This window comes from Crocodylus siamensis, chromosome 1 (genome assembly GCF_052110815.1).
Source record: "Crocodylus siamensis isolate JL-2025a chromosome 1, ASM5211081v1, whole genome shotgun sequence".
NCBI lineage: Eukaryota > Metazoa > Chordata > Crocodylia > Crocodylidae > Crocodylus > Crocodylus siamensis.
This window is the reverse complement of record NC_143395.1, coordinates 344,038,364-344,055,754: the sequence shown is the minus strand read 5'-3', so window position 1 is coordinate 344,055,754 and position 17,391 is coordinate 344,038,364. Positions and strand designations below refer to the sequence as shown.

General features: G+C 44.4%; 1 protein-coding gene across 7 annotated transcripts in view; it reads right to left on the bottom strand.

Annotated features, from left to right (window-relative positions):
• The window catches only part of DACH1 (dachshund family transcription factor 1), a 538,134-nt gene that overhangs the window by 170,492 nt on the left and 350,251 nt on the right, over positions 1–17,391 (bottom strand). For 5 of the 7 annotated variants that reach the window (XM_090024542.1, XM_090024521.1, XM_090024531.1 and 2 more), the window contains exons 4-5: positions 14,582–14,737; positions 13,874–14,046 (exon numbers count right to left, since the gene is read on the bottom strand). In XM_090024542.1, the coding sequence (XP_089880668.1) occupies positions 13,874–14,046; positions 14,582–14,737 (329 nt within the window). The remainder of the gene's footprint in view (positions 1–13,873; positions 14,047–14,581; positions 14,738–17,391) is intronic. The other 2 variants (XM_090024549.1, XM_090024558.1) reach the window with 1 other exon arrangement.

Sequence of the window (17,391 nt, the reverse complement as noted above, 5' to 3'; positions counted from 1 at the left end):
GAAACTATAGGCCGGTTAGTCTTACCTCGATCCTAGGCAAGCTGTTTGAGAAAATTATGCTAGCACACTTCCAGGAGGGGCCAGCAGGGGACTGCATGCTTAGGGGCAACCAACACGGGTTCATCAGTGGCAGGTCCTGTCAGACCAACCTGGTGGCCTTTTATGATCAGATCACCAAATCATTAGATGCAGGTGTAGCAGTGGATATAGTCTTCCTGGACTTCCGGAAGGCTTTTGACACTGTCTCTCACCCCGTTCTCATTAAGAAACTGGGGGGCTGTGGTGTAGACACCCACACAGTCAAATGGGTTGCCAGCTGGCTGGAGGGCTGCACCCAGAGTGTGGTAGTGGATGGGTCCTTCTCAACCTGGAAGGACGTGGGCAGTGGGGTTCCGCAGGGCTCGGTCCTCGGGCCCGCACTGTTCAACATCTTCATCAGCGATTTGGATGAGGGGGTAAAAAGCACCCTGTTCAAATTTGCTGATGACACTAAGATGTGGGGGGACATGGGCATACTGGAAGGATGCAACAGGCTACAATCAGACCTAGACAGGTTACAAGGGTGGGCGGACGAGAATAGGATGGGTTTCAACACAGACAAGTGCAAGGTGATGCACCTCGGGAGGAACAACTGGCATCATACCTACAGGTTAGGGAACTCCCCTCTTGTCAGCATGGAGGCGGAAAAGGATCTGGGGGTCATCATTGACTCCAAGATGAACATGGGCCGGCAGTGTGGGCAGGCAGTCAGGAAAGCCAACCGCATCTTGTCATGCATCCACAGATGCATCTCGAGCAGGTCCAAAGAGGTGATCCTCCCCCTCTATGCGGCAGTGGTCAGGCCGCAGCTGGAGTACTGCGTCCAGTTCTGGGCGCCACACTTCAAGAGGGATGTTGACAGCATGAAGAGGGTCCAGAGGAGGGCCACTCATATGATCAGGAGACAACAGGGCAGGCCCTATGAGGAGAGGCTACGGGACCTGAACCTGTTCAGCCTCCAAAAGAGAAGGCTGAGGGGGGATCTTGGGGCCTGTAATAAACTAGTCAGGGGGGATCAGCAAGCATTAGGGGAGTCACTGTTCCCTCAAGCACTGCCAGGAGTGACCGGGAATAATGGTCACAAGCTGGCAGAGGGTAGGTTTAGGTTAGATATCAGGAGGCACTACTTCACCGTCAGGGCGGCTAGGATCTGGAACCAACTTCCAAGAGAAATGGTGCTGACTCCTACCCTGGGGGTGTTTAAGAGGAGGTTAGATGCACATCTTGCTGGGGTCGTTTGACCCCAGTATTCTTTCCTGACATGGCAGGGGGTTGGACTAGATGATCTGCTCAGGTCCCTTCCGACCCTAGAAACTATGAAACTATGAAACTTGTATAAATACTCTTTGTCAGGCTGGGGAAGCATCTGCAGATGGTCTGTGCTCTTTCTGGATGGAGTGGTAAAGCAGCCAGAGGCCAGTATGTATGCAAAAAAGCCAGTCAGTTAAAATGTAAATTGAGGTGTTTGTGCCTGAAAAGCTTGCTAAGACTTTTTTTCCAACTATTTGAGTCGGTGTAATACAGGGGCGGGCAATTATTTTGGGTGGAGAGCCGCTTACTGAGTTTTCAAAGATTTTCATAGATTTCATAGACATTAGGGCTGGAAGTGACCTCGGGAGATCATCGAGTCCAGCCCCCTGCCCAAAGGGCAGGAAGTCAGCTGGGGTCATAGGATCCCAGCAAGATAAGCATCCAATTTGCTCTTGAAGGTGTTCAATGTAGCTGCTTGAACCACCTCCGCTGGCAGACTGTTCCAGACCTTGGGGGCTCGGACAGTAAAGAAATTCTTCCTTATGTCCAGCCTGAAATGGTCTTGCAGGAATTTGTGACCGTTTGACCTCGTCATCCCTTGGGGCGCTCTGGTGAACAGACATTCCCCCAGATCCTCGTGGTCACCCCTGATAAACTTATAGGTGGCCATCAGATCACCCCTGAGCCTGCGCTTTTCCAGGCTAAAGAGTCCCATGGCTCTCAGCCTGTCATCGTAAGATCTGTTTTCCTGACCTCTGATCATGCACGTGGCTCTCCTCTGGACTCTCTTAAGCTTCTCCACATCCTTTTTGAATTGTGGAGCCCAAAACTGGACGCAGTACTCCAGCTGCAGCCTCACCAAGGCTGAGTACAAGGGGAGAATGATGTCCCAGGATTTGCTCAAGAAGCATCTATGGATGCACGCCAGCATTTTGGCCGCTTTACTAGCCGCAGCATCGCACTGGGGGCTCATGTTCCTCTTGTGGTCAATGATGACCCCCAAGTCTTTTTCTTCTGTAGTGCTAACCAACGTAGCACTGCCGAGCCTATAAGGGTGCTGCAGGTTTTTCCTCCCAAGGTGGAGAACCTTGCATTTTTCGGTGTTAAACACCATGAGGTTCTCATCCGCCCATTTGCTGAGCTTGTCCAGGTCAGCCTGGATCACCCGCCTATCTTCTGGCGTGGATGCTTTGCCCCAAAGTTTGGTGTCATCGGCGAACTTGGCCAGTCCACTCCTGACTCCAATGTCCACATCGTTAATGAAGATGTTGAACAGTATGGGTCCCAGGACAGAGCCTCGAGGGACCCCACTGGTCACAGGGCACCATGATGAGTGACTGCCATCAATCACAACCCTCTGGGTCTGACCATGAAGCCAATTTCCCAGCCAGCGGATCGTGGTGGAGCCAAGGCCACAACTGGGCAGTTTGGCCAAGAGGTGATCATGGGATACCAGATCAAAAGCTTTATGACAAGCCATAAAGGGCCTCATGGCAGGCAGCCAGAGGAAGATAAATATTAATTTTCTAAATTTTTTAAGAACCCCATGGGATGGATAGAATGGCCTGGCAGGCCGCATCTGGCCCATAGGCCGCATTTTGCCCACTCCTGGTCTAATAAAAGATACCCAAAGAACCATGTCTGCCTATATCCTTAGACCAACTCAGCTACAACATACACCCTGAAACATATTTTGGTTTCATTTTATTCTCTGAGATGCTCCTTACTACGAGATTGCAGTACAATGGTCTGAAGCTTTAAGTGGGAGACGATAGCCTGTGACAGAAGCGTAGCTGTGAGTTGTTAGGAACTCAGGGAGTAAATCTTTGCAGTTAAAAACTTCCAAGAGGGAAAGGGTAGGGGATCTAGGAGAAAAAGTGGTTGAAAAGCATGAGGTGGACTGGATCCCAGAGAAACTTGCCAACAGGAATGGGCCAGGACAAGAAAAGGGTCTGTCCTACAATGTGCTTCCATTCAAGAGACCAGCTGAAGACCTTCCTCAGGACAGAGCCAGCCTGTGAAGAAGACTGATCGGCCCATTTAAGGGACGAGCTGATGAGTTCACCCTGGGGAAAAGCCAGCCAGCAAGGAGGCAGGCTTGTTACACACCTAAAACAATCTAATGAACACTGAGTACCATTCAGTAAAGCACTAGGGCAGGTTCGTCGTATTATCTCTTTCTTACAGGCTCCAACTTGGCCAATGATAAAAATTGTGGGGTTGGGAGGAAAGAGGGAGAAATATCTGTAAACTTCTCCCAAGGTCCTTATTATTCTGTTAAAATCATTTTACATAGCAAGATGTTATATTTAGAGATTAATTTGGAAGTTGTGTTAATATTGTTTTATTTTGTATTTTTAGTGTTTGTATTCTAGTCAATGGAAGAGGTCTCTTGGTGTATCCTTTCTTAGATGGATGGTTTGAAGATTGAGAACTGTGTATGCACAGTCTGTGGAAGACTGCTTGGCAACTCCAGAGTGCAGGCTTTGATCCAATACACTTTTCTTTTCCAGAAACGATCTTCACTCTTGGGTAACGTTAACACTTTTTCTGACACTGGAGGCCCCAAGCACTGCTAACAGTGACCCTTAAAGCATTTTGCCATCAGGTTGCCAGCATGAATCAAGCCCAAGTCAGAACAGATTAAAAACTGCTTCTACCTAACTGGTGTTGGGGGGGGCCAGTATGCAAGACAAATTTCAGTTCCCACACCACAAGCTGAGCCCAATACTGCACAAAACTTAAAAGAACTGCATAGACTACGGAAACTGGACTACTCTCCTATGACTCCTATAGGAAGATCTCCCTAAACAACTGCTGAGGAATATTTGCATATGCAAGAAACTGGTCTTGCTGTTGCTTTTCATTCATCAGGGCTGTTCCAGCATTTTAAAATGCTTAAGTGGCAGATATTTTAATGAAACTTAGGCTCATTTGTCTAAGAACATTTTTTTTAACTAACTTAGGTGCTTTTGTAAAGGTAAAGATAAAATCTATACTTCTCAGTTTTCTCTCAATATATTGCTGACTACAGTTGCTGATAGGTCACTTCTCTCTCTCCTTTGAGTGACTGTTCACCATGTGTTACTTCAACACCATGCTCACATAGCTGGTGGTTGTTTCTAGGTAAACAGGTGTGTCAGAGTGATATTGTAGCCTTGATGATCCAGAAATTATGCAAGAGGCAAGACACTTTAGGGTGATATCTTTTATTGAATCAACTATGTAGTTCGGATGAAGTTAGACAAACTTTCAAATAAAAGATAACACCCTAAGAAATTCTTGCCATATAAACAGCATTATTTTGTAGGTAAAGGGAAAGCCCTTTCCATACTGAATGAGTCCAAGGACATCTCAGTATGGGAAGAATTAAGTATGGAAAAGAATACTACAAGATGATCTATTGACTAAGATAAAATTTAGTATAAGCTTCGATCACAACATTGTGCAAGTCCTTAATGATGACCTGCCTGGATAGAAGACTGTATAAGGAGCAGAGATATCTATATATATTAGTGGCATTTTGTTTTAATCATGGAAAAAACTGTGGATTTGGGGTTACTTTTTTTAATTAAAAAAATGGCAATTTTTTTTAATCCAAGAAAACCAGACCCCTGGTAAGGAATATCTGTCAAAAAGTCAAGCATCTTGCATAACATTATTGATAAAGTGAGTGCCACCAGCAAAGCTAGTTTCATGAAAAGTTAGAGCAAAGAGCACATTTATGAGACTGCTATTTGAATTTAAGGCAGAGTTACGAGGATCTCACAAATACCATCACAGATATCACAGGTTCCAAAATACTATCAGCCAGCAGGATCATCTGGGCCAATTTTTACATGAGGATTATCTGCAAGATCAGAGATGGCACTGAGACCATAGAATAAGGAAGGTATGGGGCTTGACATTTGGAGATCAGACTTCTCTGCAGAAGGAGGACTAGCACTTCTTGCTGATGTTCAGTGAAAAGAAATCTATAACTTCAAATACTCCTAATCTTCCAAATGGACTAGACAACTAAGTTCTTGATTTTTCATTTGTGGTTTTAGAAGATGGATCTAATAAGACAGTCTGCTTTGATGTTCTGAAGACCAGGAAAGTGCAAGGTGGACAAGTGTGTTTGGTGCTCAAAATGGAGCTTGCACTTGATGGTGTTAAGCTTTCTTAGGTCTAACACAAGATACCAACCTTCCTCTTTGGAATTAGAAAGTTATGCTATAAAACTCCTTTTCTCTAAAGTGCAAAGATACCTTTTATTCTATTGACCTCAAAGTTAACAGGAAGAAAACCTCCTGCTATAGCAGACTGTAATGTGAAGGATCCCTGAAAAAGGACAGGAAAGGGATCTGGCATAGGCATTGAATTGAAATGTAGTTGCAATATAATCCATACTTACTGGTGTATGTAGATTGGAAGTGGCTCAAAGCTAAAGAGAGAACAAGTGCAGGGGAACACCAAAGGATAACTGTTGACCACACCAAAGGCCTTGTCTTCTGTCTAAAATATGCTATGAATCAAAGTGGGAAAAAGTATAGAAGTTGGGGCAAAGATAACCTCAGGTGGCAGCACCATCGCTAAGTAATCAATCAAAAAGCCTGAGGCTGAATCAATTCAATCTGGCTGGTTAGTCTAAACTGTATAGATTGAACAGATAAACAAGTGAACAGACATTCACTTTTGTTTCTGGAAATGCCCGACCTGCCATCAGTGGCCCAGACCAGAAGTCAGGGGGCACTAGAGCATGCATACCTGCTTGGCTGGAGTACACAACTTAGGCCCAGGCTAGCCCACCTACTGTCGGGGGGGAGTTGCTAAGGAGGTGCAAAGCATCTTAGTATGCAGGGGGACTATGAGTTAACTTGGATCTGGAGGGAATCTGGGACAAAAGTTCAATAAACCAATTTAACCTAAATTAGTTAAGTCTGATACTACTTCCATCCAGGTTTATCTTAAACCACTTTCATCCATTTTGAAAGCAGTTTATGTGCACTGAACTTCTGTTGTGTCATGGAGTGGGAACCTACAAGCGGCTATGTACTCGCTAGCACCCCCCTGCCGTGTCACTTAGGCAATCCAGCACCCTCAACTTTCCCGCCACATCTTTGATCTTAGGTTCAGTATGGGAGGCTGCCTACTTGCACCTATGACACTGTGCTGGTATTGCCTCCATTGCAAAAGGGGTGCTCTCACCCCAGCCTTATGGGCCGTGCGTGCCTCTGACCTCCCCTTATATCATGCCCCAAGCCTTGCAGCTCTTCCTGGACGTTGTCTGGCCCTGCGCCCTACTGGCGCCCCCTGGGCTGGCCTACAACCAGCGCCCCTTCTCTGGTGTCTCTGGGCCTGACCCACAATCAGTGCCCCTTCTCCGGCACCCCTGGGCCTGACCCGCAATCAGCGCCCCTTCTCCGGCGCCCCTGGGTCTGACCCGCAATCAGCGCCCCTTCTCCGGTGCCCCTTCTCTGGCGTGGCCCCCCTTGACTGGATTAATCCTCTATATCAACTGGGCTCAGGCGGCTTAAGCCCTACCTGGCCCCGTCTGAGTCCTGTCACTGGTGACCATCCAAATCGGGCTCAGGCGGCCGGAGCCTTACCTGGCACCTGCTGACCCCTGCCAATGATGGTTGTCCAACTAAGTGTGTCCTGGTAGGCTCAGGCAGCTGGAGCCCTACCTGGCCCCTTCAAAGTCCTGCCAATGATGATCCTGACATAAAGTGTGTCCTGTAAGGCTCAGGCGGCCAGAGCCTTACCTGGCCCCTCTGGTTCCTAGGGCTCCCCTGCTGGTACGGGGACCTTCCAGACAACCCTTTAGCTTGCACCTGTCTTGGATGCCTGTCAATGAAACTTGCCGCCCGCCTTGGGGTGGCTTGATTGAGTACATGGCCCGCCTAGGGCCTCTGCCGTGCCTCTCGCGCCCGTTGCCCCCTCTGGGGCCTTTGCCGCGCCTCTCACGCCCGTTGCCCCCTCTGGGGCCTGTGCCGCGCCTCTCGCGCCCGTTGCCCCCTCTGGGGCCTGTGCCGTGCCTCTCGCGGCTGGGGCTACAACCCCCTCTCAGCGAGTGCCCTTCTGGCACTCCTTATTGTTGGTGTCACTGGGCATAACCCTGGGTAACTCAGAGGGATGGAAGACCACGAGTGTCGAGGAAGTCCTTCTGCTCCAGGCTCAGACGAGCCAAACCCCGCCCTTGCCCAACCTTTGTAACCCTTTCTATGGCGCCTGCAATCTCCTGTCCTTCTGGAAAGCAGGCGAGCTAAAACTGTTATCTGTGGAATGCAAGGGCACCGCTCGGAGAGAGAAAGGAGGAGGGAAAGGGGAGGCAGAGGGAGGCCAGCTGGTGGAAAAATCACTGACACTGAAACTGACCGGGGTATAAAATCCCGCTGTTGCAGGGTTAAGTGCGCAGGATTTGAGACCATACAGTCTCCCTGTGCCTTGTACTTGAGCTCAAATAAACTGTCTGCTTCTCCCCCCAGTGTGTTTATTTGGCGCGACGCACACCGGGCAACGAACCCAATTGTTACCTCCCTCGGGCACCTTGTGCTAGCAACAGTTTTGGTGCCCAACGTGGGGCTCGAGGCTAACATTTCGCCTTGCCCGGATCCCTCCTGGGGTCGACGACTTGCGGCAACAACCGACGCCCAGCGTGCACCGGTGGTTTCATTGGGGGCCTCAGCAGAGACGTGGTTTGATCGACCCCAGAGGGCACAACGGTGCAACGCGCTCTAATAGTGGAGAAGCAACCGTGGGCGACGGTGTGAAACCAGTCCCTCGGATAAGGTAGGATAAGCTCAGCAGTCTGAGCATTGCCTGTTAAGACCTGGGGATGCCCAGTGTCTCCTTGTAGGACCTGGGGATGCCCAGTGTCTCCCTGGAGTACGGGCAGGGACAGAGTACGGTTGGCAGGGCACGGTGTACACCCTTAGAATGCATTCTGACTAATTGGAAACTGTTTAAGTCAGATTTAATGACTAAAAATAATCTTAAAAGGTTCTGTACGGTGAAATGGCCTCAATATCAACTGGAGGATCAGGAAAGGTGGCCTCCGGAAGGGTCATTTAACTACAATACAATCCTCCAATTACTCCTGTTTTGTCAGCGGACGGGTAAGTGGAATGAACATTTGTATGCACAATTGTTTATGGCTTTACGAAATAAGACAGATATTTTGCAGAAGTGTAATTTGACTCCGACAGGATCAGTAGTTGTTAGTGTTGAGTCTCAGCATTCCCCGCCCCCATTACTGTAATGCCAGAGTCGGCGTCCCCTTCGGCTTTAACACCTCCACCATATAAAGATCAGATGCCCCCGGTTCCAGAGATTCCTCCCTCAGTGAGATTTTATCCTTTACTTACTGAAACTGTAATAGCCCAGCCTGGGGCAGATGGGCGTGCAGCCCAGACCATGCACGTATACACCCATGTACCTTTTAACCCGGTGGACCTGGCAGCTTTTAAGGCACAGGCTGGAGAATTTTCAGCTAGCCCGAGTAAGTTTATCTCTGTCTTTGAGGGATGTTTAGCTAGTCACAAGCCTGATTGGGATGACTGTAATATCCTTATGCGAGCCTTATTATCTGAAGTAGAGCAGAATCAAGTTATTTCCAAACCAAGGGAGGAAGCACAGCGGAGGCATGAAAGGGATCCCGTCAATGTTCCTGGTCCGGCAGATGTGGTTCCCCTAGCAGACCCTAGATGGGACCCTAACAATCCTGTGGATCATACCTGTCTTATCTCTTACAAAGAACTGCTTATGCATGGGCTCAGGCACTCGGCTGTCTGACATAATAATTGGGCAAAGCCGTATGAAATAGTACAGGAGCCGAAGGAAAGTCCCGTTGCATTCCTACAGCACATCCGAGACGCTATTCGGCAAAATACCAATGCAGACCCTGATGATCAGGCGATGGAGGCGATTATAAAGGGTATTTTTACCAGCCGTGCAGCCCCTGATATAAAGAGGAAGTTACAAAAGAAGGAAGACTTAATGGGTATGTCTGTAGCACAAATCCCGGAAACTGCAAACAGGGCGTATACTCTCAGAGAAGGAGAAAAGGACAGGAGACAAGTTAGAATGCTAGTAGCAGCAGTACAGGCTGGAGTCAGAGAAAGGCCACAAAAAGGTGGGAGAGGCAGAGGTATAAGGGGTCGTGGGCGTGGGCGCCCTGGCCCACAAGAAAGACACCTGGGACGGAACCAGTGTGCCTTATGCCGATGAGAGGGACACTGGAAGAATGACTGCCCAGAGAAAGGGAGAGACTGTACTCCTGTAATGGCAGCGGAAGGACAGGGGTAGGGGTGTCGGGGAAACGGACCACCCCACCCCCGGAACCCTGAGTAAAAATGCGGGTGGGGAATTCAGAAATTGATTTTTTTGGTAGACTCTGGGGCAGCACGGACCGCTGTAAATCAACCTCTTCAACTTCCCGTAGCGGACTCTTTCACCGTGGTGAGTGCTACGGGAAAAAAAGACTCAGTGCCCCATGTATGCTCCTGCAGAATGTGCTCTGGGAGACCGGGCTCTCTCTCACAAATTGGTCTACCTTCCAGATTGCCCAACACCCCTGCTAGGACGAGACCTGTTTTGTCGATTAGGTGCATCACTGCATTTTACCCAGGATGAAATAACCCTCACATTGCCCCCTGAAAATGCATGGATAATGACCCTCGCGGTTGAACCCTCGGCTATAAACGCTCCCCCGGAGTGGAACCAGTGGGAAGACCAGGTATAGCCATTGGTATGGGCAAAGGGAGTCCCCGGAAAGGCTACACATCAAACCCCTATTAATATCCAACTACTGCCAGGAAAAGGTCCAGTACGAATCAAGCAGTACCCAATCAAAGAGGAAGCCAGAAAGGGACTGCAAGAGACTATAGACTGTTTCCTAAAGTACAGCATACTGCGAGAGTGTCAGTCAGCCTGGAACACTCCTATCTTGCCTGTACTAAAGCCTGATGGCACATATCGACTGGTGCAGGACCTAAGGGTGGTTAACGAATGGGTTAAAACTATTCATCCCCTCGTCCCAAACCCGTATACCTTGCTGGCCTCCATAGGGGGGCAGTATACTCATTTCTTAGTTCTTGATTTGAAAGACGCTTTCTTTATGATTCCAGTTGACCCCCCCTCTCAGGAGATATTCTCTTTTGAATGGGAGGACAGAAAAGGGTTAAGAAACAACTTTGTTGGACAGTATTAGCCCAGGGATTTAAGAACTCTCCTACCCTTTTAGGCCAGTCCTTAGCTAAAGACTTGGAGGAGTGGAATAATGAGCATGAAGTTCTCTTGTTACAATATGTGGATGATTTATTAATTGCTGCCGTAGATTTAAACTCTTGCCTTAACACCACTGTAAGCCTCCTGAACTTTATTGGACTCCTTATGCTGTCCCACTGTGGCACTGTGCCCCTACTGGGCACCGGGAACCCCCAAGCTGCTGGGGAGCCCCCGTGAGGCCTCCTCTCACCCCTACAGCCTCACCCGGTCCTCCGGGGTAACTATAACCGAAACCCAAGCCAACTGGCTACAACACAAACAATGCAGAGCCTCCCCACTCATAAAGTAAACTCCAAGCCCTTCTAGGGCTCGCAACCCTACCTTCCTTTAGGGTGTTCTCATCCCTAGCATCATTGCAGCCAGTCAGCACAGTAAGGCTGCAACCCCCAGCGCAGGCCACTCAGCTCAGCCGCAGAGCTCCTGCTCCTGCGGCCGCCAGAAGGGAACTACTCTCGGGCTCCCACCTGAGCTGTTATAAAGGGCCTGGCCCTACCCCCTTCCAGTCACCTGACCGGCTGGTTGCCCCAGCAACCCGCAGCTGCGCTTCTCTGCTGCTTGACAATTCTCCTCTTATCCTTTAAGTCACAGGGCACCTCAGTGCCCCTGTGACATGTTGTGTTACAGATTTGAACCGGTTTCTGATCTCTTAAACTTGTTTACGTGTAATTTATGTCCTTAGCTCATGTGACATAGAAAAATGTAGTGAAAAACAAACAGTTGTTCTGGTAATCCCTAAAGCCCATGTACATGCATATAAATAGGCCAAAGTTTAAAGATTGTCTAAAAACGTATGTTTTTTTAAGTACAACATTTTTACTTTTGAAAACCTTGCCTTTGTTGGTAATTGTTCTCTCTCCCCAGCTATCTGTGTTATATAAATATGCAGTAAAGGAGTCTGGAAGAACAGACAGTGGGGAAAAAAGTGTTCTTAGAATTGTGGTACCTGTAATTAGCTCTATGGGAGAATGCCAAAGACCACTGCAGACTAAATTTCTCGCTCTTGCATATAAAATAAGATATGGTACTTTAGATGATAAAAAGCTAGGAAAATTGTGTAATAGGTGCAGGATGCAGAAAAATAAGTATACTGGTCATAATATTTAAAGGCTGTAACACTAACAAATAGAATGCAGTGTCAGCCACTGTGTCCTCCACTGCTCTCTCAGTATCACTATATTCTTTATCATATATTCCTGCAATAGGAATGATCACTATGGCAATTTAGAAAATAAATTTAGAATGAATAACACCTCTTATGTTCCAGGAAACAGTGCTGGTATCACGTACCTCTTGCTAACTATCACTCAAGTTAAAACAGAACACACAGAGAGGCAGGAATCATAATGCAACTAAGTATGGCTTTTGTTTAGATGCATCTACATTCATAGCTCCACTGTTATTTTCTGATGTCAGCATGCCTATCAGAATAATAGATAGACTCACATTGAAAAGTCATAATTGTGCCCAGTCCTAATCACTTTAACAAGTTTCTGTCACACTTTTTAGCTTCTCACTTTCTGAGGTGAGTACATTTGACCCCCCTGTTTGCTTAACTAGAAGAAGCTGCACTGTCAGAAACATGGTCCTAGGTTATTGGAATGCCCTGCCTTTCTACCCACAGAAAATCAGAAATTTGCTGACTTTGAAAGGAGCTTAAATGTATTTTCTTTCTTTTTTTCTGTAATATACTTGCAATCATATAGTTCTTTACAATTCTAGGCAATCATACAGTTCTTTACAATTTTCATATTTTTTTAACTACAAAGATTGCACTGGGGAAATGATTTCAAACGAGCCTCCAAAATTGAATATAAAACTGCACTTGCAAATCTTTTTTTCCTGTGAATACAGCTGATCTGCTTATAAACTTGTAATGGCAGTTTTAGGGACTGCTGAAAATCTGTTTAGTTTGACAAGCTGGAATGCAGCCTTTAACCTGCAAAGTAAAAATGCAATCAAACTGGTAGAAGAGCATTCTAACATACATTCAGTATTCCACCTACATTCTGGAGAGTTCACCTGCTGCTTAAGTCAGTAGTATTTCACATCACATTTATTAGAATAAGAAAGAATGCAGCAGGTAAAATAAAAGATGAATAAATGGCAAATCAATATGAATATTCAGAAAAAAATATATGCAAAATTCAGCAGAACATCCCTTACTAGGGAAGGAAAAAGACTCTATAAATGTGGTAGGACAGGTGTCCACCACAGTTTCAATACTGCCTACACAAAACCTCAAAACCCTACCCTGACAGTCCTCCACCAAAGCTGGAAGTGAAATTATGATGCTCTAGGAATGCCAACTCTACAGCATACCAGATAGAGATCTTGAAAAGAGTAGCGTTTATCTTAACTGCTGGAGTTCCAGGTTGGAGTGTGTGTGGGAGACTTATTTTTCAGTGGAAGTTTCAAAAGCATCAAAGGAGAGATATATATATATATAGATATATATATATGGAGAGATTTGCTCACAGAGATCCCTAGAAAGCATATCAATATTCCAAACATCTAACTTATCTGGGAAATGCACAGAAACTATGGACCAGATTCTATTCTACCTATTTGTCAAATCAATAGATTTAGGCATCTAAGTGTGATTCTATTCCATTCACTACATATCTCTGAAAAACTGTTAACACAAGAGGTGTGTATCTCCTCTTCTTTCTCCATACTTCCTCTGTGTCACTCAATCTTAAGAATACAACAGTAGCATATTACAAAAGTAGATGCATTAATAGATTTTTCAGGATTTGAACAGAGCGGAATTAAAATCTGTTTTGGTGTTTAATAGGTGGAATAATACAGCTCTACCTTTCTAGACTAAAGGACTAATTCAATATTAAGTCAGAAGAAAGACTTTCCAGTTACCAACATCATAAACAATGCCAAAAATCAGTATCTACTGCAGTTGGGTTTTCCAATGAGATTTTTCATGCCAGCACTGCCATACTAGGTGTGTCTACATGAGATGCTAACTGTACAGTAGCTGAGTAATACTGTACAGTAGCATGTCACAGCACAAAGAGTGCTAATATGCTACTGCACAGTATTATTAGGCTAGTATTAACTCTAGTTACTGCACATTTATTTCATACTTGATTATACAAGTACAAAATAAATGCACAGTAACCACTGTTCAGTAGTGCCTCATGTAGACAAAGACAGTACATCTTTATGATTTACTGCATGACATTTAGTGAACATTAAACCCTAAGTTTATGATATCTGATGAGAACAACTTTACTGTAACCTGACATCCTTCTGTATAGAAATGAACTATGTATAACCAATATTTCTCTTTGATGTTTACCTTGATAACAGATGTCTCAACTCTGGATGGGGGACTCTGTACTTGTGCTGCTGCTGCCATATTTGCAATGGTACTAAGATGGTTCATCTGGCTCATTGCCATTGTGACAGATGCTGGAGGTAGGCTGACAGGAATTAATGGGTGGGGCATCATCATAAAAGGAAGTTCCAGTCCTACAGGGAAAGAAAAAACAAAAGGCATGAAAATATGCATCTGGTTTTTTAAAGATAAAATGTTAATATATTTTTCTCACGAGCAAATGATGTTGAAGTGACTGGCACCAAGCATGTTTCAAACTGAACTCTTCCAACATTTCAATACAGAACATTTAACATGTATGTGTGTGCATAACTCCCACTAAGATGTTATTTATACAGAGAGAGAGGCTGGTATACCTCTTAGTTTGTTCAGATCAGTGTAATGCTGTACCATACCATAGCTAATCCATTGCTGTTCGTTATAAATGCTGTCTATTTTAATATTTTCTGTAAGATGCCTTACCAATAAATTATTATGCTACTGATGCACAGGTTAAGAATTGTTTTAAGTTTCAGTTTTACTGTATCTATCTCTTGTTCTTTATTACCCTTCCCCTGCTTATCATATTGCCCACAACTTTTATTTTGCAAGGCCTATTTAAGTAAACACAAAAGAAAGACAGGACTTTGCAAACTGCTGATGTTAGTGTTGAAAGATGTCAACCCGTACCATTTGGCAGAAGGTGGTTCTGTTGAAGAGGGTTGAGAGGATGACTAACTGGAAGATTATGCTGTCCAGGCAAGTTGGGGTGCTTAACAGAGGCCTGTGATCCTTGGGTTGGGGGAGACTGAAGTTTTTCTTTATCCCAAGAACCATCACTGCTGCCTGTGGGGAATGAATATAAATTATTTGGATGAAGGAAGACTCCAAATTTGCAATGTGTGAATTTGTTAGCAAGGCCACCAATTGAACCCGTTTTGCAGCTGGCAAATTTGTTTTTGGAATATGGGAGCTGGGGAAAGGGGGTTTTGTTGTTGTTGTTTTATATTTTGTTTTTGTTTTTTTGTTGTTTTGTTTTCAACCAGGAGGAAAACCCATCTTTTCAGACAATCAGGTAAGGATAGCATTTGAAGTTTATAGTTAGAAACACAAAGGGTTGTATTAGTTGATTTGGAAAATTAGTAAACTCTGAATTCTTAATTTCTGGCTAGAAAATGGGTTTAAAAAATTGTTCCAATGAGAAATCAGCAATGTATTTTTTAATTTAATGTTATATATGTATTATATTAATATCTTCCCTTATCTTTTTGTAATTCTATATATACACTGTTTGTTTTTTATGCGGTAGAGTATTTTTACATGTCAAGTTTATGAAATTTTGTATTGTCTGACCATGGCCAGTAAAATTTAACTTTTGCTCATATTTGTTCTTCAATTTGGTATTAAAATAAAACTGGAGATATTAATTAAAATTATCACTCACTGATGGCAAGCAGCATACAAGCACTGCTACAAAGATAAATATTCCATTTATATTTCATTATATTTTACAGAATATAAAAAGTAGAAGGTCCATTCCAACAAATCTTGTGCTTGTTTAATTGTTACTGAAAGTAAGAAAGAATCTGAACGAACAGATGATCAGTATAGCAGGATATCAGACTATGGAGAAATCAGATTTTCACTACAGTGACTATCTGTACCTTTTAATACAATATAGTAAAACAGAAATATTCAGTTTTATACCAACATTTCATACACACATACACACACACACATATACATATACACGCACAGAAGTTATTGATCTGTATATATATAACTGATGTGATGAAAACTTTAAGGGATCTCACAACTTTAAAAGTCTTTTAAATAAAAGTATGAACACTGTATACTAACAATATGTATATAAACATATGTAAGCCCCTTTTGTATATGGAACCCAATTTTGAACTACTTACTGAACATGCTCAATGCCTTCAACAGGTTTTCATAGTTGTTAGAGTCGGAAGAGACCTCAATAGATCATCAAGTCTGACCCCCTGCCCCGGGCACAAAAGAGCGCTCGGGTTATATGACCCCAGCCAGGTGTTTGTCTAGTCCCCCCAAGGTAGGGGAGAGCTCCACCTCCCTTGGAAGCCCACTCCAGATGCTGACAACCCTTACTGTAAAGACGTCCTTCCTGATGTCTAACCTAAATCTAATCTCTGTCAGTTTGTGGCCATTGTTCCTGGTTATTCCAAGGGGTGCTCTAGTAAACAGAGCATCTCCAATTTCTTGCTGCCTCCCCTCCCCCCACTTAATTTGTAAATGGCTACAAGATCCTCTCTCAGCCATCTCTTGAAGAGGCTGAAGAGATCCAGGTCCCTCAGTCTCTTCTTCTAGGGGTTTACCTGCTGCCCTTAACCATATGAGTGGCCCTCCTCTGGACCCTCTCAAGGTTATCTGCATCCCTCTTGAAGTGCAGTGCCCAGAACTGGACACAATACTCCAGTTGTGGCCTGACCAATGCCACATAGAGGGGAAGTATCACCTCCCTGGACCTGTTTGTGATACACCTGCTAAGGCAGGATAGATGTATTGTTTGATTATGATTTTTAAGGCTATGACCAACACAATCTATTTAATGAACATTATCTTTCTATTTAGCTTTTAATAATTTCCTTCAGGTTCTCCTTTTTTGTTCACTTTTTGAAGCTACTTTTCACAATAAGCTGATCAGTAGTAGGACATAGTCTATATACCACTTACTTCAATAGCAGCTAGATTAGCCCATTAGTCTTGACATTTTAAAACAATATTTTTATGAGATAACAAAAGCACAAAGTTGGTAAAATTCCAATTTAATTCTCTAGATCTATTAAAAACCTGATTGTAAAAGCTGTACAACATAGTTTATAATGAAAAATACTCAGTTACTGCCACAATTTTCTTTTCCTAGCTACTTCATGAAGACAGTTAAGGCTCAATATAAATTCTAACTCATTAGCTCAATACTGTCTAGATCCCAATGTAAATTGTTCAGAAGTAGGTAATGAAAATTCAGTCCAAATTCTCCAGCAATCAAACAATGTGGTTTTATTAAACAATGAAAAGAATCAATTATACTGGATACCTTTATTATTTTACAAGGAATTGAAAGAACCTTTATCAAATGTTTATATCTTAGCTTGCCAAGACATGACAGTCTTAGGACCAGATCCTGTTTTCTGATAGGTGGGTACATCACCTTCAATTTTGAAGAGTCAGATGCTTCAACACATATATGAAGTACCACATTTATGTGTACATCCCGAAAATAAGACAATCACCTTGTTTTGGAAAAGTAGAACAAAGAAAAAAAATCCAATCTTACCTGCTACAGCACAAGTTTACCGTGCTAAATGTTGGCTACCTAAAGCAGGGGCAGAATCCATTCATCAGCATCACTCCCCTGCCTCTTGCTGCTCAGCCAAAAGCTACCGCCTTTATCTGTGGAGCTTTAGTGGGAAGGTGAATGATGCTGATGAATGGACTTTTCCCCTGATCCCTGTGGCTGG